Here is a 23,468-nt window from a genome sequence, read left to right on the forward strand (position 1 = left end):
ACCTGTTGTCTGTAACGTCATCATTCCTGTCACACCTCTTCTACACCTGTTGTCTGTAACGTCATCATTGCTGTCACACCTCTTCTACACCTGTTGTCTGTAACGTCATCATTCCTGTCACACCTCTTCTACACCTGTTGTCTGTAACGTCATCACTGCTGTCACACCTCTTCTACACCTGTTGTCTGTAACGTCATCATTGCTGTCACACCTCTTCTACACCTGTTGTCTGTAACGTCATCATTGCTGTCACACCTCTTCTACACCTGTTGTCTGTAACGTCATCATTCCTGTCACACCTCTTCTACACCTGTTGTCTGTAACGTCATCATTGCTGTCACACCTCTTCTACACCTGTTGTCTGTAACGTCATCATTGCTGTCACACCTCTTCTACACCTGTTGTCTGTAACGTCATCATTCCTCAAACCCCTTCTACACCTGTTGAATGGAAGGGAGGAGGAGGTCAAGAATGAACATGCACCCTCTCCATGCCTTTCCATGCCCACCACACTGCCATACCATTCACCAACCATACAAGATACACTCTCTAGTATTTCTAAAACAAAGGACAGATGAGTATGTAAAATATGCACAGCTCCTTTCTGTTTCTTGTTTGTTTTTTCTTTCGTGAATGTCAAGAAAAAAAAATTGTTTAGTCAGTGCACTGTCATACGTTACTGCCACGGAACTTACAACAAAAAAAATCAAACGAAAAAAGTCATTTCACAAAAAAATCAAATAAAAATGTACACGAACTTAAAAGAAATGAACTGATTTGAAGTAACAATTAATGAAGAATAAAGGACAATATATAACCAAAAATCATTTTCTAAAGGATGAAAGTAAAACTGATAAAACACTCAGCACCCTGTCAGTTTGAAGCCAGCAATGCTATCAATACATTCACCAACAGACATAAAAAAAACCTAATTCTCTTTCACATTATGATTAATCACTTCTGTACCCGTTTTACCAGTGGACTGCTTTACATTTCATAATGCACTGATTAAAATAAAGGCACCAAGTTTTCCTCTCCCCTACATGACACTGACACACTCCACGGTACAGACATCCCCTCCGTATCTGTGGCCAGGCATAAAATTCTCCAAACACCACAAAGTACACACACAAACCTATCTACACATGTATATCTATTTTTCAACATACTGGCCGAGTTCCCAATATAACACTGTCCTCTCTACTCACGACCAAATCCCGGTCACAAACTTTTCGTACCTTGACAAACATTTGTATTTAATACACAAGACATATTCACAAATATCATGTGCTCTGGATTGCCACAAACAGCTTTAAAAAAACAACAACAACAACAACATATATTGAAAACTAATAACAAATGAAGAAACTACACTGGCAGTGGTGATCCAAGTCACAACGGACACTGCAGTGCAGGACTGGATTGTCACAAACAAGTTCTTCTTCTTCTGCGTCCGTGGGCTGCAACTCCCACGTTCACTCGTATGCACACGAGTGGGCTTTTACGTGTATGACTGTTTTTACCCCGCTATGTAGGCAGCCATACTCCATTTTCGGGGGTGTGCATGCTGGGTATGTTCTTGTTTCCATAACCCACCGAACACTGACATGGATTACAGGATCTTTAACGTGCGTATTTGATCTTCTGCTTGCGTATACGCACGAAGGGGGTTCAGGCACTAGCAGGTCTGCACATATGTTGACCTGGGAGATCGTAAAAATCTCCACCCTTCACCCACCAGGCGCCGTCACCGTGATTCGAACCCGGGACCCTCAGATTGACAGTCCAACGCTTTAACCCCTCGGCTATTGCGCCCGTCACAAACAAGTTCAACCTGGTGGACAACACGGGGGGGCAGGTGATGGGGAAGATGGCACATGTTTTGTGTGGTGACACACCTGCCATGTACCTCACCACCAGCCCTTACACTGTTGCCCTTTTTTGACTCACTTGTGTAAACAAAGCGAGTCTATGTTTTAACCCGGTGTTCGGTTGTCTGTGTGTGTGTGTGTGTGTGTGTCTGTGTGTCCATGGTAAACTTTAACATTGACATTTTCTCTGCAAATACTTTGTCAGTTGACACCAAATTCGGCATAAAAATAGGGAAAATTCAGTTCTTTCCAGTCATCTTGTTTAAAACAATATTGCACCTCTGGGATGGGCACAAAAAAACACACACAAAAAAAATGAAGCCTAATTAAATGCAAACTGCATTTACTGTTATATTTATATTTTTGGTATTCTGTAAACTTGGCACTTTGATCTGATATTCTGACCCAACAACAAGAGCAGTCATTATTATCATTTTCTGTTCAAACAGGAACTTCTTTTGCTAAGCATGGAAGTCTTATTTATTTTGCAAACGTTTTGGTGCAGATAGTAAAAAAGGGAAATTACTCTGTAATTAATGCTAGGGGACGTAATTGGCTTTAAACTGATCTTTCTCATCTTAAACATTACATTTTGAAATTATACTCAATACATAAAAAGCTTGGATTTTTTTTTTTTTTTTTTTTTTAAGTGTATCACAAGTGAGTCTTGAAGGCCTTGCCTCTCGTTACCTCCTTGTACCACAACTACCTCCTCCTAATTTGTAACCTTGGGGACGGGAATGCTGTATGTAAGCCAAGAAGTGTGCTCTGCTAGCTATCCGGTGGCAGGTGAAGGCCGTTGTTTCTCTCTGACAAGTGAGGACGGGCATAAGCTTGAAGGGACCGCCGGCTGTGTGTGCTTTGAACCTAGCAGCGACTGACGACAGGAACAGGGGCAGTGGGGGAAGCGTGGCGCATGCAGTTCAGTTCAGTTCAGCCAGGAAGCAAGGGACCGACCAAGACAGGCACAGTGAGACACACCTCTCCTGCTACCAAGACAGGCACAGTGACACAGTGACACACACCTCTCCTGCTACCAAGACAGGCACAGTGACACACCTCTCCTGCTACCAAGACAGGCACAGTGACACAGTGACACACCTCTCCTGCTACCAAGACAGGCACAGTGACACACACCTCTCCTGCTACCAAGACAGGCACAGTGACACACACCTCTCCTGCTACCAAGACAGGCACAGTGACACACACCTCTCCTGCTACCAAGACAGGCACAGTGACACAGTGACACACACCTCTCCTGCTACCAAGACAGGCACAGTGACACGGTGACACAGTGACACACACCTCTCCTGCTACCAAGACAGGCACAGTGACATAGTGACACACACCTCTCCTGCTACCAAGACAGGCACAGTGACATAGTGACACACACCTCTCCTGCTACCAAGACAGGCACAGTGACACAGTGACACACACCTCTCCTGCTACCAAGACAGGCACAGTGACACAGTGACACACACCTCTCCTGCTACCAAGACAGGCACAGTGACACAGTGACACACACCTCTCCTGCTACCAAGACAGGCACAGTGACACAGTGACACACACCTCTCCTGCTACCAAGACAGGCACAGTGACACAGTGACACACACCTCTCCTGCTACCAAGCTCACAGGCCGCAGTGACAAGGGGCACAACAAAGTTCGCTGTGAACAGGGGGCGGGTAAAAGGGGTGGCGCTACAGGTGACGGTATTCAGTCTTCACAACAAAGTTGTCTTGCCACAGAGGACTGCATTTACTGGCATTTGCTCTTCACAACAAAGTCGTCTTGCCATGACAGACTTCATTCACTGCAGCTGCTTCAATTTTCCCACAGATGAGGAGGAACTTTGTCATAATCACCCATCACACATACTGGTGATTGTACGCATTTTGTTAAGTATCTTCTTCTTCTTCTTCTGCGTTCACTCGTATGCACATGAGTGGGCTTTTACGTGTATGACCGTTTTTACCCCGCCATGCAGGCAGCCATACTCCGTTTTCGGGGGTGTGCATGCTGGGTATGTTCTTGTTTCCATAACCCACCGAACGCTGACATGGATTACAGGATCTTTAACGTACGTATTTGATCTTCTGCTTGCATATACACACGAAGGGGGTTCAGGCACTAGCAGGTCTGCACATATGTTGACCTGGGAGATCGTAAAAATCTCCACCCTTTACCCACCAGGCGCCGTCACCGTGATTCGAACCCGGGACCCTCAGATTGACAGTCCAACGCTTTAACCACTCGGCTATTGCGCCCGTCAAGTATCAATTTTCACACAGTTGAACAGTACCTCCCACCGTTATTTCTGACACTGTACATTCTTTTTCAACTGTTTCTTTCTCTCTCACAGTGTCTGGTTCTAGAGGACTGGGGGGTCCAGTGTCAGGATGCCATCACCCTTCACTCAGGAATGGCAGAAAGCTATGTGAAACACAGACATCGACAGAGAAACCAGCAAGGGAGATGGACACTTGACACAGAGAAAGACGAAGACCAAGGAAAGAGAAGGAAAGACATGAGACAGGCAGGAGCAACCAGAAGGACAAGACAGACAGACAGACAGAGAGAAATCAACAGTCAAAGAAAGAGGAGTATACACAGAGAGACAAGTATACGGAGACTCTCCCTGACAGAAATACAGAATCAAGACATCATCGCCTCCCACAATGGAAACTGAACAAAATGTGTAGACCCAATTCAATCGAGTCTCATAAATACATGCATGACTGAAAATACATTTAGAATAATGGTTAAAATAATATCAGGAAACAAAATGAGGCAGAACATACAACAACAACACAACAAAAGGCAACCACACCATTCCCTGCCCTCTCTCCGTTCCCCTCACCCATGTCTGTGCAACACCACCACTCAACACTCACCCATGTCTGTGCAACACCAACACTCAACACTCATCCATAACTGTGCAACATCACCACTCAACACTCACCATTGTCTGTGCAACACCACCACTCAACACTCACCATTGTCTGTGCAACACCAACACTCAACACTCATCCATGACTGTGCAACACCACCACTCAACACTCACCCATGTCTGTGCAACACCACCACTCAACACTCACCCATGTCTGTGCAACACCACCACTCAACACTCACCCATGTCTGTGCAACACCACCACTCAACACTCACCCATGTCTGTGCAACACCAACACTCAACACTCACCCATGTCTGTGCAACACCAACACTCAACACTCACCCATGTCTGTGCAACACCAACACTCAACACTCACCCATGTCTGCGCAACACCAACACTCACCCATGTCTGTGCAACACCAACACTCAACACTCACCCATGTCTGTGCAACACCACCACTCAACACTCATCCATGTCTGTGCAACACCACCACTCAACACTCACCCATGTCTGTGCAACACCAACACTCAACCCTCACCCACACTCTTGGTGTTTGTATGCAATATACTTCCACCCTTCACCAAAACCATTCTCCAACCCCGTTCAAAAGAAACCACCATTCAAAATGCACTCACACAAAACTATCTCTCTCTCTCTCTCTCCCACCACCCCATCAAAGTATGAAGGGCAAACCCCCCACCCCCACCCCACCTCAGCTGCCAAGAGAAGCAACCACACACCCCCTCCCTCCTTCCCTCCCTCCCCATGCTCCCAGCAGGTACATGCAGTTAGAGAGGGGTGTGCAGCCTGGGCCAGCCCTGCCTGCCCCCCACCCCCCTCCCCCTCCACCCAAGGAGGTCAGTGCATGATGATAGTAGGGGGTGGGGGGGGGGTAGAGAGCTACAGGGGTATGGTCAGGAACACAGTTCTTGTCAGCGGATGTCCTAGCTGAAGGGATAGGGGGATGGTGGGGGGGTCGTGTGTCCCAATGGAGGTGTTCATATAGTGGTTGGAACATCTTGTATTGCATCAGGTGTCTTGAAGGACAGGGGATCACATCACATCATCAGGGATGAGGGGTCATGAGGGACAGGGGTCATTACATCATCAGGGGTGAGAGGTCCTGAGGGACAGGGGTCATTACATCATCAGGGATGAGGTGAAATAACATGAAAAGGCAGGGAGGATGAGGGTGAGGTGAAAACTTCAGACAGGATGAAGGGGTGTGAGTGGATAGTGGAGAGGTGTGGGCTGAGTGGATAGTGGAGAGGTGTGGGATAGTGGATAGTGGAGAGGTGTGGGATAGTGGAGAGGTGTGGGATAGTGGAGAGGTGTGGGATGAGTGGATAGTGGAGAGATGTGGGATGAGTGGATAGTGGAGAGGTGTGGGATGAGTGGATAGTGGAGAGGTGGGATGAGTGGATAGTGGAGAGGTGTGGGATAGTGGAGAGGGATGAGTGGATAGTGGAGAGGTGTGGGATGAGTGGATAGTGGAGAGGTGGGATGAGTGGATAGTGGAGAGGTGTGGGATGAGTGGATAGTGGAGAGGTGTGGGATAGTGGATAGTGGAGAGGTGTGGGATGAGTGGATAGTGGAGAGGTGGGTTGAGGGGATAGTGGAAAGGTGTGTGATGAGTGGATAGTGGAGAGGTGTGGGATAGTGGAGAGGTGGGATGAGTGGATAGTGGAGAGGTGTGGGATGGTGTGGGATGAGTGGATAGTGGAGAGGTGTGGGATAGTGGAGAGGTGGGTTGAGGGGATAGTGGAGAGGTGTGTGATGGTGTGGGATGAGTGGATAGTGGAGAGGTGTGGGATGGTGTGGGATGAGTGGATAGTGGAGAGGTGTGGGATGGTGTGGGATGAGTGGATAGTGGAGAGGTGTGGGATGAAAAAAGCACTGTGTGTGAGTGCTGTGCACAGTGGTCTGACTATGTTCCTCAGGGCTTCAGGGGAAGAGCTTTACACCAGCTGTCACTGGGACTTCACATCTAAATGCCTTTTCTTTCTTTTCTTCTTCTTTTTTTTTTTTTTTAAATAACCCAACAGACCCACGACTTAGCATTAGGATATCTCTAAGGGATTTTGTTTCATAAGTAAAAAATAAAATAAAATAAATTAAAAAAAACTTCCTACAAACAAACATTCAATTTTACCACCAAGAAAAGGGCAAGAAAATGGGGGGTTTACTTCACAAGATGAAACGTCAGTGACAGATGACACAAATCTGTCAGATTCAGAGCTGGTTACTCCTGACAAGTGAACCTGACACTAAAATGCCAACTAAAACAAATACCGTAAACTGAAACAAGGAAAGGTTTCAACATGCCCCCCCCACCCCAACCCCTCCCTCCTCCCTACATCACAACAGACAGGTGAAAAGTCTTACCTTGGCCGAGTCTTTTAGGTGCAACATGGCGGGATCGCTAACCGCTTTTCCAGAGGCGTTTTTAGTGGCACTTATCAGATCAGAGAGAGCGGAGGCCACGTCTTTGACAGCGTTTATGAGCAACACCTGAAGGTATGCCCACCAGGGACAAGACAGACAGACACACAGACACCAGTCAGACCATGCAACACCATGAACACACACACACACACACACACAGACGGACAGATGAACAGACAATGCAACGATCACACCTGACCACCAGGTGACTGTGCAACAACTTCCATGTCTGGCTGCCCTGTCTGGTCTGTACACTGTCTGTTCCCATACATCACCACCCTGTCTGCTCTGTTCACTGTCTGTTCCCATACATCACCACCCTGTCTGTTCCCATACATCACCACCCTGTCTGTACACTGTCTGTTCCCATACATCACCACCCTGTCTGTTCCCACACATCACCACCCTGTCTGCTCTGTTCACTGTCTGTTCCCATACATCATCACCCTGCTCTGTTCACTGTCTGTTCCCATACATCACCACCCTGTCTGCTCTGTTCACTGTCTGTTCCCATACATCACCACCCTGTCTGTTCACTGTATGTTCCCATACATCACCACCCTGTCTGCTCTGTTCACTGCCTGTTCCCATACATCACCACCCTGTCTGCTCTGTTCACTGTCTGTTCCCACACATCACCACCCTGTCTGCTCTGTTCACTGTCTGTTCCCACACATACCCATGCAGAGCATGTTTGCAGACAGACACCACCAAAAAGGTGGCACTGTGTGCAGCCACACAGATGTACCATCACCCAGTCTCTACATTCCCTTACCCCAATGGTTTTCTACTGACATGACAATCGACGTGTGTGTGGTGATACGGGAAGGGTGTGCCAGTTAGTCATTTCTTTTTCTCTTGGATACTTGGTGACAAGCATTTAAATGAGCTGAAAAAAAAAAAAATTTCTGTTTGAACTGAATTGTGTGCAGACAGACTGACGGACACACTGACATGTGGCCTAACCCAGTCTTGGCACCCTCCATCAGTGCACACTCCCAGATCCAGACAGCCACAGAGATGGAAGCGAACACAAGACTTCACATCACTACCACCGGTCCAACACAGGAGACGCACGCTCTGGCAACACTGTCCCCCCCCCCCCCCCCCCCCACACACACTCACAAACACATACACAGCACCACCATCATCATCATCAAGTTACTCATGGGAAATGTGACACTGTTCTGTTAGATATCGAACACACAACCACAATGGTTAATGTGCACCAAACTCCACAACAGTGGTGAATGCTACTGGTTAATACAAAAAGAAAAGAAAAGAAAAACTCAAGTTAATCATTAAACAACAACAAAAAAAAACAAACACTCACACCATAACACTGAAATGTGCTGTTCAGTACCTGCAGATAGAGCTACACCCCAAATCTTTCTCTGTGGCACTCCATGATGATATGCAACCCTCCCCACCCCCCCCCCCCTCCCTCCCGCAGTACTGCACAACCTGTCCTGCTCCTGTCTGCCCTGCCTGACGGCCACACGGAGCCAGACCTTGGCAGGAGAAACACCTGACGCAGCACTTCCTTGTGTGGCACAGTTTTTTTCTTGGTGCTGGTGGTGGTGGTTTTTCTTCACCTCGTCCACTTGCCCTTCCTTCACTGCTTGTGTGGGAATTCAAAATAGGAAATTTTCTTCCTAAAATTACGTTTAACTCGCTCAGTACGGCCAGTCCTCTCTTTTCCTCTACACAGACCCTTCGGATGTCCAGAGGGTGTCTGAATGACCCAACCTTTAGCTTCCATCGTCAGAATTGTGGTATTCTCTGTCAACATTCACCTCTTCAGTATAAGAGCCTTCCGCTTGCAATATTTTGATCATGGTAATTGGGGTGAAACGCTGTTAACGTCGTCCCTTTCGCCGTTCGTATGGAGAGAGTTAAGTAACATACTGACAGTGACCACTAGTGCAGACTCCGGCAGGGGTCTGATTCCTGTCCTGTGCAAACTACGACCCGCCAATGCAGAGAAAACGAAAGTAGCTACAGCCAATAATCATGTATTTTCAAGTATTTCAAATCATGTATTTCTTCCATGATCTTTCCTCCTCAGTCCATCCAATTCAGCACTTCTTTGAGCCTCTCCCTCCACTGATACACGTCACAGTTTCTGTTTCCCAACGGGGCGTCACTGTGTTCTGACAAATCCACACACGCTACACCACATCTGCTAGGCACGTGTCTGACCAGCAGCATAACCCAATGCATGTTTATTTCTTTGTGTGACTATCAAGAGAGGATTTCTTCGACGGAATTTTTTTCCAGAGGACAACACTTCTGTCACCATGGGCTCTTTTTCAGTGTGCCAAATACACGCAGCACACACACGGCCTTGGTTTTACCATCTCATTCACATGACTAAATGCTCAGTTTGGTTTTCCAGCCAACATTTAATGATCACATCCCTTCGTTGTTCTGGTGACAGGTGTCCCCCCCTTTTCCCTCCCTGTCATCCATTCCATTGTCTGAAGACAGGTGACTCTCACCACCAGCAGACAGCTTTCTCTCCTGTTCTCAGGCTGACACCTTTCACCTCAAAGCCAATCACTGTGTCCGTCACAAAATGTTCACCTCAATGGGTTGTTTTTTTAATGTTCAGCAACAGAGTGTGATTTCTGCTGAAGAAAGATTGACATCCAACCTTTGCCATCACTGGAAGACTGTGACATCCAACCTTTGTCATCACTGGAAAACTGTGACATCCAACCTTTGTCATCACTGGAAAACTGTGACATCCAACCTTTGTCATCACTGGAAGACTGTGACATCCAACCTTTGTCATCACTGGAAGACTGTGACATCCAACCTTTGTCATCACTGGAAAACTGTGACATCCAACCTCTGGAAAACTGTGACATCCAACCACTGGAAAACTGTGACATCCAACCTTTGTCATCACTGGAAAACTGTGACATCCAACCTTTGTCGGCACTGAAAGACTGCTGTTGGATGAGATTCTCTCTCTTGAGTGTGAACTCTGAACTCCTGATGTGTGTGACACAAGTCAACCCCAGAGAGGCCCCACCACCACCACCACCACCACTACACTCCTTCCCTTCTCCCATCCAGCACCCTCCACCTCCCTACAATTCCCAAGCACCCTCCACTTCCCTATAATTCCCAAGCACCCTCCACTTCCCTATAATTCCCAAGCACCCTCCACTTCCCTATAATTCCCAAGCACCCTCCACTTCCCTATAATTCCCAAGCACCCTCCACTTAGCTATAATTCCCAAGCACCCTCCAGTTCCCTGTAATTCCCAAGCACCCTCCAGTTCCCTGTAATTCCCAAGCACCCTCCACTTTCCTATAATTCCCAAGCACCCTCCAGTTCCCTATAATTCCCAAGCACATTCCAGTTCCCTATAATTCCCAAGCACCCTCCAGTTCCCTATAATTCCCAAGCACCCTCCAGTTCCCTGTAATTCCCAAGCACCCTCCACTTAGCTATAATTCCCAAGCACCCTCCACTTCCCTGTAATTCCCAAGCACCCTCCAGTTCCCTGTAATTCCCAAGCACATTCTGGCTCCCTGTAACTACCAAAACCATGACAGCAAAACCTGCATGCTCCTAGGTCCTCCACACCTGTGCCTTGAAACACTGCACATCAGTGACATTGTCACTCAGCTTGGTAACAGTGAACAGATGAAATGGAAAAAAAATATATGTAACTGATGGAAAATTCTCTCTCTCTCTCTCTCTCTCTCTCTCTAAGGGCCAAGAGAAATCTATTCATGACTATTCTGAACAGAACATTTCTGAACGCATTCTCTCAGCACAAAGGCATGGCACACATCGCAACGCACACCAAAACAGTGTGTCCTGTCACACTTCTTCTGTCAATGCAGTTACTAACAACATCAACAGAAAAAAAAAACTGACCTCAAAACACCTAAACTGGTGAAATTACTCCATCTCTCAGTTCCATCTGCTGTTCAAATAATATTTCACTGAACCCTTCACTGACTGTGATTATCACTGTGATCATTTCCTCAGGTGTTTTGTAACAGAATGTAAAGGTGACCCCCCCACCCCGCCCAGCCCCCTTGCTGGTTGGTGCAGACGATGTGACCGACAACAACAGACAACGCGGAGGCAGGCAGGTGTGAAGGACTGTAGGAAGTATCGGCTCCATGCCAAATCACATCAACACACATCAAATCACATCAACACACACCAATGCACACAGGCGCAAATCCATGGACGTAACACAGAAGCAACCCCGTCCCCCCCCCCCCCCCCAAAATGTCAGAGATGTACAACACTTTGGGTGTCGAGTTTCCCAAACCACCTTCAATTTGTGCTTTTTATGGCTCTTGCTGGATGTTTTTAGCTTTCTAAAAATACACCAAACCTCCTTCAATTTGTGCTTTCTATGGCTCTTGCTGGATGTTTTTAGCTTTCTAAAAATACACCAAACCTCCCTCAATTTGTGCTTTATACGGCTCTTGCTGGATGTTTTTAGCTTTCTAAAAATACACCAAACCTCCCTCAATTTGTGCTTTATACGGCTCTTGCTGGATGTTTTTAGCTTTCTAAAAATACACCAAAACGCCTTCATGACTGACAAATTACACCTCCTTCATCACTGCACTGGATACCTTTGCTAAAGATATACATAAAAGAAAGGTAAAATTGTCAGGGCAATACTGCATGTTTAAAGATATACATAAAAGAAAGGTAAAATTGTCAGGGCAATACTGCATGTATGGAAACAGTTTTTCTTTGCCTTCCAATATGTACGTTTGTTTGACACACATACAAGAAAGTAACTTACATGTTGTAAGAAAATCTTGGCAACATCTCATCCACAAAAAAAATGAAGTTTTTCACTCGACAGTTTTCCATGAATTTCTAGCTGCTGCCCACAAGAGGTTTCCCTTCACGGTAGTGTCCATGGAATTTCACCTGACGTGCACAAAGCCAACATACCTGCTCTCACGGTGCTGGCGTCAACTTCACTCCACTGGGGAGCACACTTCACAAATAGCTGCATGCCTGCACCAACACACACACACACACACCCACGTCCACCAACACACGCACACTCACACATATGCGCACACACCTACACACACGCACACAAAAGCTCCCTACCTGTGCCTCAGGCTGTTCAGGTCCCAAGGAGCCGGCCCCGATCTTGACGACGTCAGCGAGGCGTGTGATGGTTTTGACGGCGGCCTGAGCAGCGGCAGCCAGCTGTTCCTGGTTGGAGGCTGCCCCCGCCACCAGTGTCTTGGTGTCGTCCACCAGGGCTTTGGCCGTCTTCAGGATGTTCTCTCTGAGAACAACACACACATACATACAGTGCGTTCTTAATGCGGAAGTCTGACCGGGGCATTTACTTCTGTTCAATATCACACACACACACACACACACACACAAACACTCTCAATCATCTACACACACACACACACACTCTCTCTCTCAATCATCTACACACACACACACACACACACACACACACACATCCACACCCCCTCCCACCCACACCCACACCCCCACACTGACCTCTGATCAGCGAAAGTCTCATCGCCCTCAGGGTTGAGGGTGCCGGCAGAGGCAAACATGATGGTGGTGTCCAGGTCTCCGATGATGCCGGACACGGTGGACGCAGCGTTGATGCAGGCCTGCGTTCCCCTCGCCCCCGCCTGCAGGGCTGCCAGCACGTACGACACCTGCACCATCATTCACACCTGGCCTTACACACCTGGACACACCTCACACACCTGTGTTCTAATACACCTACAGCTGGTGCAGAGATGCCAACCCCTGTCAAGTGTTTGCGGGAACAATCACAAAAATTTGGTAGAAACATTTTGAATCTGGTAGGAACACTCGGACTCCAAGCCACATCAGTAAATGTACATTTTATCCACAATGCATACAAACACTAGATTCAGCCATGTTCTCTCTTGGTCAGGCAAACAGTTAAGCTGACTGGTCCACTCCGTGCTGTATCAATGTGAACACTCACTTTATTAGCTGAACATCATCATGTGAGATAAAGGTTAGTGGTGACTGCCCTGGCTTCGTGATCGATAAGTCTAGAGCGTCTGGGTAATGTTAGGACAGGAAAGCATGTGACCATGGTATGTAGTCGAAAATGAACTTGTCGGAACAATTTTTACATCGGCGTAACACCGGAACAAATCATGCTCAAACGTAACAAAATACGGCGAAATCATGACAGCTGGCATCTCTCCTTGCACCGGTATAACACTGTCAGTATGTGACAACAAACTATCACGATCAGCAAATCACCCTCCGAAAGCCATGAACGCCCCAAAAAGCCAGAGGTGAGCAGAGTTACCTTTTCAGCGATGGTGCGGGCATGGTCACAGAGGTCGCGCTGACCATAGCTGTCAGAGGGGTCGCTCTGCAGTCTGCCTGCGTCCTGCACCACCTCAATGCAGCTCTTCCCCAGATCCTGCACTGTCGTGCGGATACGGTTGGCAATCTGTCACACACAGTGCATCATACATGTTCTGGTCACACACAGAATGCATCATACATGTTCTGGTCACACACAGAATGCATCATACATGTTCTGGTCACACACAGAATACATCATACATGTTCTGGTCACACACAGAATGCATCATACATGTTCTGGTCACACACAGTGCATCATACATGTTCTGGTCACACACAGAATACATCATACATGTTCTGGTCAAACCATATATGTTCTGGTCATACACAGAATACATCATACATGTTCTGGTCACACAGAGAATACATCATATATGTTCTGGTCACACACACTGCATCATACATGTTCTGGTCACACACAGAATACATCATACATGTCCTGGTCACACACAGAATACATCATACATGTCCTGGTCACACACAGTACATCATACATGTTCTGGTCACACACAGTACATCATACATGTTCTGGTCACACAGAGAATTACATCATATATATTCTGGCAATCTAGCACATGAATGCATCATACATGCTGTAATCTGTCACACAATGCATTATACATGTTCTGGCTATATGTCACACACAATGCACCACACATGTTCTGGTCACATACAGAACACATCATACATGTTCTGGCAATCTGTGACACACAATACATCATACATGTTCTTGTAATCTGTCACACAAACAATGCATCATACATGTTCTGGTTACACACACAACGCATCATACATTGTTCTGGTCAATGTGTCAGTACCACTGAAAACACATAATGAATGTACTGTTCACACAGACAATATGTACACATACATGATCAGGTCAGACAGAGAATACGTCACAGAGTGAACATCATACATGTTCTGGCAATCTGTCACACACACACACACACACACAATACATGTTCTGGTCACTGTCCAAACACCACCAGCAATTGAACACACTGAGTACACATGCAAACACATGAAAGGCGGCATACCTTATCTGTTCATCAAACAACTGGCAATCTATCAAACACACACCCACACACCCGCCCACACCCACACCCACACTCACATCAGAGTTGTTGGTGGCAGCAGCGGCCCCACAGGAGGCACTGGCCAGCTGGTTGTAGTCCCTGGTCATCTGATTGGCCAGCACACCCAGCTGTCCAACATTGGTGGTCGACTTGCCGATCTGTGTACACATCATGTCCACATAACATTGACTTGCCCGTCTGTGTACACATGACCTCCACAGTACATTGATTTAACCATCTGTGTACACATCACCTCCCATATATCAACTTGCCCATCTGTGTACACATCACTTCCATACATCAACTTGCCCATCTGTGTACACATCACTTCCATACATCAACTTGCCCATCTGTGTACACATCACCTTCACATTAATTCAACTTGCCCATCTATGTACACATCACTTCCATACATCAACTTGCCCGTCTGTGTACACATCACCTTCACATTAATTCAACTTGCCCATCTGTGTACACATCACTTCCATACATCAACTTGCCCATCTGTGTACACATCACTTCCATACATCAACTTGCCCATCTGTGTGCACATCACTTCCATACATCAACTTGCCCATTTGTGAACACATCACCTTCACATTAATTTGACTTGCCCATCTGTGTACAAATCACCTCCACATTTATTCAACTTGTCCATCTGTGTATACATCATGTCTATATCACATCGACTTGCCCATCTGTGTACAGATTACTTCCACATTACGATAAATGGACTAACAACGGACTTATCAATCGTCACCAGCTCTTCAACCAGCATAACACACACCCCTTCTCAACACATCATGCCTCACTGCATCAGCTGAAAGGCCAACAACATCAAGCATATGACAAAAAAAACAAAAACAAAAAAAAATATATATATATATATAGCATGTCTTCATCAGTTAAGTTTTCAGCTTCTACCCAATGCAAGCATACACACTTGAGCAATGGAGAGAGAGGGAACGTACACACACACTCACACCACATCATCATCATCATCATCATCACAGCTCCGCCCTGAAGTCACAGCCCTAGCCTTTCCCCTGACAACAGCCATGTTAAGGGGAGGCAACAGACAACAGGGGGGGCCACTCACCATGTCCTGTGCGGTGCGGGCGATCTGTTTGGCCAGACGCACCATGTTGGTCTGGTGATCCACAAAGGACACCTCTTCACTGATGGTCACGCGCTCGTCCGTCTGAAACATCATCAACATCAACATCAACCATGTGATTCATCATTCTGTATTACATCCACACCAGTTGTTGTTCTGCCAGTTTATCATGTGATTCACCATTCTGTATATCGAGGTCAGGGGGAGGGGGGGGTGTAAGGAGGGGAAGGGGAAGGTGGGGAAGGGGGAGGGGGAGGGGGGGAGAAGAATAGTAACAAAAATCAACAGGACAGGGCACTATATAATCGAGACTTTCTAACAACACAAATGGAATGTGTCAAAAGTCAAAGCACACACACACACACCAACTCACACACACATCCCCCCCACCCCCACACACATACCCATTCCCACACACCCACACTTACACCAATTCACACACCCACCAACCACACCCACTCACACCTACTCACACACCCACACCCCCTACCCTGGTGATGGACTTGGCGATGCTGTCAATCATGTTGGAGACCACACCCTGCTGGGAGGCGGCCTCCTCCATGGTCTGCAGCAAGTCCTGCAGCACGTCCTTCATGTCGTCTGCCGCGTTGTCGATGGACTGGTGGGCCTGGGTGGCCTGTCACACAGTTATCATCATGTCATCATCATGTTAAGCTGTGTTGTGTTGTGTTGTATTGTGTTGTGTTGTGTTGTATTGCAGCACGTCCTTCATGTCGTCTGCCGCGTTGTCGATGGACTGGTGGGCCTGGGTGGCCTGTCACACACTTATCATCATGTTATCATCATGTCATCGTCATGTTAAGCTGTGTTGTGTTGTGTTGTACTGTGTTGTGTTGTATTGCAGAACGTCCTTCATGTCGTCTGCCGCGTTGTCGATGGACTGGTGGGCCTGGGTGGCCTGTCACACACTTATCATCATCATGACATGCCGTGCTGTGGCACAGTGCTGCAATGTGTTGTGCTGTGTTGTGTTGCCTGTGTTGTGCTGTGCTGTGCTGTGCTGTGCTGTGTTGTGCTGTGTTGTGTTGCCTGTGCTGTGCTGTGTTGTGTTGCCTGTGCTGTGCTGTGCTGTGCTGTGCTGTGCTGTGTTGTGCTGTGTTGTGTTGCCTGTGCTGTGCTGTGTTGTGTTGTGTTGTGTTGCCTGTGCTGTGCTGTTGTGCTGTGTTGTGTTGTCTAGCAGCACCTCCTTCATGTCGTCTGCCGCGTTGTCGATGGACCGGTGGGCCTGGGTGGTCCGTCACACATTCACTACAATCACTGTGCTGTCATGTGCTGCGTTGTGTTGCATTGTAACGCACTGCGATGCTTTGCGTTTTGGTGCACTGCGTTGTATTTCTTTTTTGTCACAACGCATTTCTCAAAGTAGAACCTCGTAACCATTTCAGGGTAATTCAGTCAAGTTTAGCAACAATCCCTCCATGATCAAACAGAAAATAATGCATATATCTAAGAGCAGAGCGAAGAAAAGTTTAGCAACAATCTCTCCACGATGAAGCAGAAAATATCATAATCGTTCCAGAGTAGAGTTAAGTTTAGTAATCATATCTCCCCGATCATAACAGGAAATAACATTCTCAGAGTCCACCGCCTAACCGCTCTGAGGCAGTTACTTAAGATTAGCAGCAATCCCTCCCCAATACTCCCTCACAGAAATTTCAGAACAGATCCCCCTGACCATTTGTTAAGTTGAGCAACAATTTCTCTCACCAATCCTAACAGAAACTGAGAAAGCAGCACTTGTTCTCAGAGTATATACCACCCCCCCCCACCCCCCCAACTGCAATGAAGCAGTCAAGTTTAACAATAACCTCTCCCCTATCCACACAAACCAACAGCTATCCTCACAGTCCATTCCAGCAATAATCTTTCCATAATCCAAACAGAAAGCAACAGTTATTCTCAGGGCTGATTCCTGCAATAACCTCTCCCTGGTCCAAACTGAAGTCATTCTCTGAGTTGATTCCTGCAATAACCTCTCCCTGGTCCAAACTGAAGTCATCCTCTGAGTTGATTCCTGCAATAACCTCTCCCTGGTCCAAAACTAAAGTCATTCTCTGAGTTGATTCCCGCAATAACCTCTCCCTGGTCCAAACTGAAGTCATTCTCTGAGTTGATTCCCGCAATAACCTCTCCCTGGTCCAAACTGAAGTCATTCTCTGAGTTGATTCCTGCAATCACCTCTCCCTGGTCCAAAACTAAAGTCATTCTCTGAGTTGATTCCCGCAATAACCTCTCCATAATCCAAACAGAAAACAACAGTTGTTCTAAGAGTTGATTCCCGCAAAAATCTCTCCCTAATCCAGACAGAAAACAACAGTTATTATCACAGTCGATTCCCACAACAGCCTCTCACTAATCCAAACAGAAAAACAACTGTTATTCTCAGAGTCAATCCCACGAATCGCTGATAGTCAGTATAGGATTTTTGCATCAATCTCTCCCCGATCCCAACAAAACAACACACAGCTATCCTCAGACTCGACCCCCCCCCCACCCCCACCAACCCACTGAGTGCACTGACCTTGGGGTTGCCGCCTCCCTCCTTGGCAGCGTACATCAGCTGCAGAGCGGACTCCGCCACCGTCTTGGTCAGGTCCAGCAGCGTCATCTGCTGCTTGGAGTTCATCGTCTTGGAGGCTGTGCCGATGGCCGACTCGGTCAGCGGGTCAAAGTACGACGTCACTGTCGACACCTGCACACAGCACGGCACACCTGGTCAAGTCGACTCCCTCTGTGTGTGTCATCACTACACATCTACCCCTCTATATGTGTGTCATCACTACACATCTACCCCTCTGTGTGTCATCACTACACATCTACCCCTCTGTGTGTGTCATCACTACACATCTACCCCTCTGTGTGTCATCACTACACATCTACCCCTCTGTGTGTGTCATCACTACACATCTACCCCTCTGTGTGTGTCATCACTACACATCTACCCCTCTGTGTGTCATCACTACACATCTACCCCTCTGTGTGTCATCACTACACATCTACCCCTCTGTGTGTCATCACTACACATCTCCCCCTCTGTGTGTGTCATCACTACACATCTCCCCCTCTGTGTGTGTCATCACTACACATCTCCCCCTCTGTGTGTGTCATCACTACACATCTACCCCTCTGTGTGTGTCATCACTACACATCTCCCCCTCTGTGTGTGCAGGCATGCCTTCCCCCAGATTTGCTTTCAGGAACGACACACATCAGAATCAGGGACAGGGTATTATTTTCAGGAACTTCTCAACAAACATACAGTCAGTGATTACCCGCATGCGCACTGGTCTTGCAGAAGTCACTTCAGCGCTAATGGAAATTGAGCGGACTTTCACAAAATGGCTTTGGTACTGTTTGGACAGTTCCAGCTTTTCACAAAGTGGCTTCGGTAATATCCGGCAGCATTTCCGTAAGTCTTAACAAAGTGTCTTCATCAATGGTCGAAAAGCCATCTATGGGTACACTTGTACTTAGATGAAAAAATGTTACAATCAGATTTTTTTTTTTCCTTTTCTAGGACATGCAGTAGATATCCGTAGTTCCGTGACACCTTGTCTATTTTATCAATTTTCTGGGACAAATACGCGTCCTAAGTAACAGAAGGCATGCCTGTGTGTGTGTGTGTGTCCTCACTTCCCCTCTCCCCCAGCCTCCCCACAGACGGAGACCCTCACTGACCAGGTGTCCCAGGTTCTCCGGCTCCTGCTTGGCGGCCTGTCGGATGTCCTCCACCCGATCCAGGATCTCCCGGGCGCTGTTGATCATCTGCTCCTGGAAGCCCTTCAGCGTGTTGTTTTCCCGCGGGGCCAAGTTCTGTCGGATGGCCTCCAGGGACGCCTGGTCCAGCTCGCGGATCGTGCGGTTCAGGTTGCCAATGGCATGGTCGCACTCCTTCTGGCCTGGGGCACTGTCCCTGCACACATACAAACAGACATGTATAACACACACATGTATAACACACACATGTGTATCACACACACATGTATAACACACAGACACACACACAACACACAGACACACACACACACACACACACGTATTAACACACACGCACACACACACATGTATAACACATACACATTCATATAACACACACACACACACACACGTATAACACACACACACACACACACACACACACACACACACGTATAACACACACACACACACACACACACACACACACACACACGTATAACACAAACACACAGAGTTTCTCAAAACAGGTGTCGCTGAAATTTGGACAAATACATATGCACTACACTACATCTACCAGGGACATGCCTGACCAGCAGCATCACCCAATGCACTAGTCACACCCTGAATGCCTACACACATGTTCACGTACCCATCACATGGATTTCTTCTATAGAATTTCCCCAGAGGACAAAATGCTACGTTACATGGGTTGTTGTTTTTTTCCGGTGTGCCAAGTGCATGCCGCACACAGGACCTCAGATTATCATCCTATCTGAATGACTATAGACAGTCATGATTTTCCAGCGAAACTTGAGAAAGAGGGTGAGAACGGGATTCAAACCCCGTATACCCCTGAAAACGGAGTAAGGCTGCCTATATATGGCGGGGTGAAAACAGTCATACACGTCAAAGCCCACTCGTGTACATGCCGGTGAACGTGAGAGTTGCAGCCCATGAACGAAGAAGAAGAAGAAGAAAAAGAAGAAGAAGAAGAAGAAGAAGAAACCCCATACCCTCACCAACACTGTATTGGCAGATAAGTGTCTTAACAACTCTACCACCTTCCAGCAGACACACACACACACACACACACACACACACACACACACACACACACACACACACAATGACCTAAAGAATGAGAAAGGTAGATATTTAAATATTCCACAAGAAGACAGATTGTGCAACAAGTGTAACATCCTGGAAGACGAAATCCATTTTCTTGATCACTGTATTAAATATAAAACATTAAGGCCAAAATTTTTAAAGGATATTCAAAATTTGAACAACACAGGTCATATTCCCAGTCAGGTGATGCTAACAGATGATGAATATATAAAAACAAAATTGGGAAAATTTGTTTATGAATGCTGCTGCAATTTGCTGCGTTAACTGATTGATTAATTGTGTGTTTTTCATTCGTTCATTCATTTACCACTGCACTTTGTCTTATAAACCTTACGGTTTCATGACAATAACATCTATTCTATTCTATTCACACACACACACACACCCCCACACACACACACAAGGCGGGAGGATTACCTGATGGAGGAGACAAGGCGTTTGATGGAGTCAGACACGCTCTTGGAGTGCGAGGAGTACAGCTGGTAGGTGGCGGGGTCGCGGGGGTTGACGGCCAGCTGTTTGGCTGCCTGCAGCATGTGGCAGGCTCCGTCCATCATGGCCTTGCCCGCCACCACGATGGGCTCTTGGGCCTTCTGGGCCTGAAAGGAGGGGGACTTTGTACAGCCCTGTTACTGTGGTGTGGTGTGGTGTGTTGTGGTGTGGTGCTGTGGTGTGGTGTTGTGTGGTGCTGTGTGGTGTTGTGTTGTGTTGTTGTGTTGTCTTGGGCCTTCTGGGCCTGAAAGGAGGGGGACTTTGTACAGCCATGTTACTGTTGTGTGGTGTGTTGTGTTGTGTTGTGTGTTGTGTTGTGTTGTGTTGTGTGTTGTGTTGTGTCGTCTTGGGCCTTCTGGGCCTGAAAGGTGGGGGACTTTGTACAGCCCTGTTACTGTGGTGTTGTGTGGTGCTGTGTGGTATGGTGTGGTGTGGGGTGGTGTGGGGTGGGGTGGTGTGGTGTGGTGTGGGGTGGTGTGGTGGTGTGGGGTGGTGGTGTGGTGGGGTGGTGTGGTGTGGTGTGGTGTGGTGTGGGGTGGTGTGGTGGTGTGGTTGGTGTGGTGTGGTGGTGGGGTGGGGTGGGGTGGGGTGGGGTGGTGAGGTGTTGTGTTGTGTTGTGTTGTGTTGTGTTGTGTTGTGTCTTCGGCCTTCTGGGCCTGAAAAGAGGGGAACTTTGTACAGCCCTGTTACTGTGGTGTTGTGTTGTGTTGTGTTGTGTTATATCATGACCTTGCCGGCCATCACCATGGGCTCCTGAGCTTTCAGGGCCTGCAAACTGGGGGACTCTGTACAGCCCTGTTACTGTGTGTGTTGTGCTGTGTTGTATTGTATTGTATTGTATTGTACTGTATTGTATCGTATCATATTGTACTGTACTGTACTGTACTGCACTGTACTGTGTCATGGCCTTCCAAGCCACCACTGTGGGCTCCTAGACTCTGAGCCTGTGATGAGGGTAACAATGTACACACGTTGTTTTGTCTAGTCTTGTGAAGTATCCTGGCCTTGCCTGCCACACACACACACACTCTCTCTCTCTCTCTCTCTCACTCAAATGCACACACAAACACACACACTCACACACACACACTCACAAACACCTACACACACGCCGACCCACCCACAGACACCCACAGTACCTGATGACTTATTTTGGCAGGCTTGCTGGCGAATTCTGGAGAAGAAGCGAAGGTGGTCAACTCCTCCACAGCGTCAGTCAGTGGGCGGGCGGCCTCCGCACAGCGCCGACGGTTCTCCTCCGTGAAGTCACTGTCCAGGGCCTGTGGTGGTGTAGAGACAGGAATCAGTCCTCCCCTTCTCTCTCTCTCTCTGTGTCTCTTCTCTCACCCCCTCTCTCTCCTCTCTCTCTCTCACTTAACCCCCTCCCTCTCTCTCCTCTCTCTCTCACTTAACCCCCCTCTCTCTTCTATCTATCTCCTGTCTCTCTCACTTCAGCCCCCTCTCTACTGTCTCTCTCACTTCACCCCCCCCCCCCCTCCTCTCTCTCTCACTTCATCCCCCTCTCTCTCCTCTCTCTCTCACTTCACCCCCCTCTCTCTCCCTTCTCTCTCACTTCACCCACCTCTCTCTCCTCTCTCTCTCTCACTTCACCCCCCTCTCTCTCCCTTCTCTCTCACTTCACCCCCTCTCTCTCCTCTCTCACTTCACCCACCTACCTCTCTCTCTCTCTCTCACTTCACCCCCCTCTCTCTCCTCTCTACCCCTTCTCTCTCTTTTTCTCTCGGTCTTTCACTTCACTCCCCTCTCTTTTTCCTCCTCCTCCCCCCACCCCACTACCCCCTTTCCCTCTCTCTCCACATTACCTTGATAGCTTTGACCAGCGCAGCCGTGCTGTTGGCCACGTCTTTAGCGCTCTGCACAAAGTGTCGCTTGGCCACAGGGTTGGCCGTTTTGGAGGAGGCCAGGCGACACGCGTTGCACAAGGCCGAGGTGTGCTTGGCCACCACTGTGGCTGCCGACAGCACCTGCCCCACACAACACATCTTTGACACACTTTTTACTTCCCACATAACATACCTTTGACACACCAACGCTACCCACGTTTAACGTCCCGCACAACACATCTTTGACACACTGCCACTACATGCTTTTAACTTTCCAAAAACACACCTTTAACTCACTGGTGTTACACACCTCTAACTTCCCACACGACACATCTTCAATCCACTATTGCTACACACTTCTTCCTCAGAATACACAAACAACGCACACACTACTGCAGACAATCACAATTAAAACATAGTGACAATCAAAATTAACCTTCCCTTCAAAGACAGCATCTGTATCTAAAAGTAACTCTCTACTTAATGACAAGA

At 47.6% G+C, this 23,468-nt stretch overlaps 1 protein-coding gene across 18 annotated transcripts in view; it reads right to left on the reverse strand.

Moving 5' to 3' along the window:
* LOC143277973 (talin-1-like) overlaps positions 1-23,468 on the reverse strand; it is a 218,750-nt gene that overhangs the window by 53,843 nt on the left and 141,439 nt on the right. For 17 of the 18 annotated variants that reach the window (XR_013053819.1, XM_076582975.1, XM_076582969.1 and 14 more), the window contains 12 exons: positions 22,956-23,117; positions 22,272-22,412; positions 21,058-21,239; positions 19,492-19,726; positions 18,335-18,505; positions 16,283-16,429; positions 15,775-15,876; positions 14,714-14,833; positions 13,538-13,684; positions 12,736-12,902; positions 12,322-12,505; positions 7,149-7,274 (listed from right to left, as the gene is read on the reverse strand). Coding sequence is in view for 17 of the 18 variants with exons in the window: in XM_076582975.1 (XP_076439090.1) it covers positions 7,149-7,274; positions 12,322-12,505; positions 12,736-12,902; positions 13,538-13,684; positions 14,714-14,833; positions 15,775-15,876; positions 16,283-16,429; positions 18,335-18,505; positions 19,492-19,726; positions 21,058-21,239; positions 22,272-22,412; positions 22,956-23,117 (1,884 nt within the window). In the remaining variant the exon portion in view is untranslated. The remainder of the gene's footprint in view (positions 1-7,148; positions 7,275-12,321; positions 12,506-12,735; positions 12,903-13,537; positions 13,685-14,713; positions 14,834-15,774; positions 15,877-16,282; positions 16,430-18,334; positions 18,506-19,491; positions 19,727-21,057; positions 21,240-22,271; positions 22,413-22,955; positions 23,118-23,468) is intronic. The other variant, XM_076582978.1, reaches the window with a different exon arrangement.

Source organism: Babylonia areolata, chromosome 35 (genome assembly GCF_041734735.1).
Source record: "Babylonia areolata isolate BAREFJ2019XMU chromosome 35, ASM4173473v1, whole genome shotgun sequence".
Lineage (NCBI taxonomy): Eukaryota > Metazoa > Mollusca > Gastropoda > Neogastropoda > Buccinidae > Babylonia > Babylonia areolata.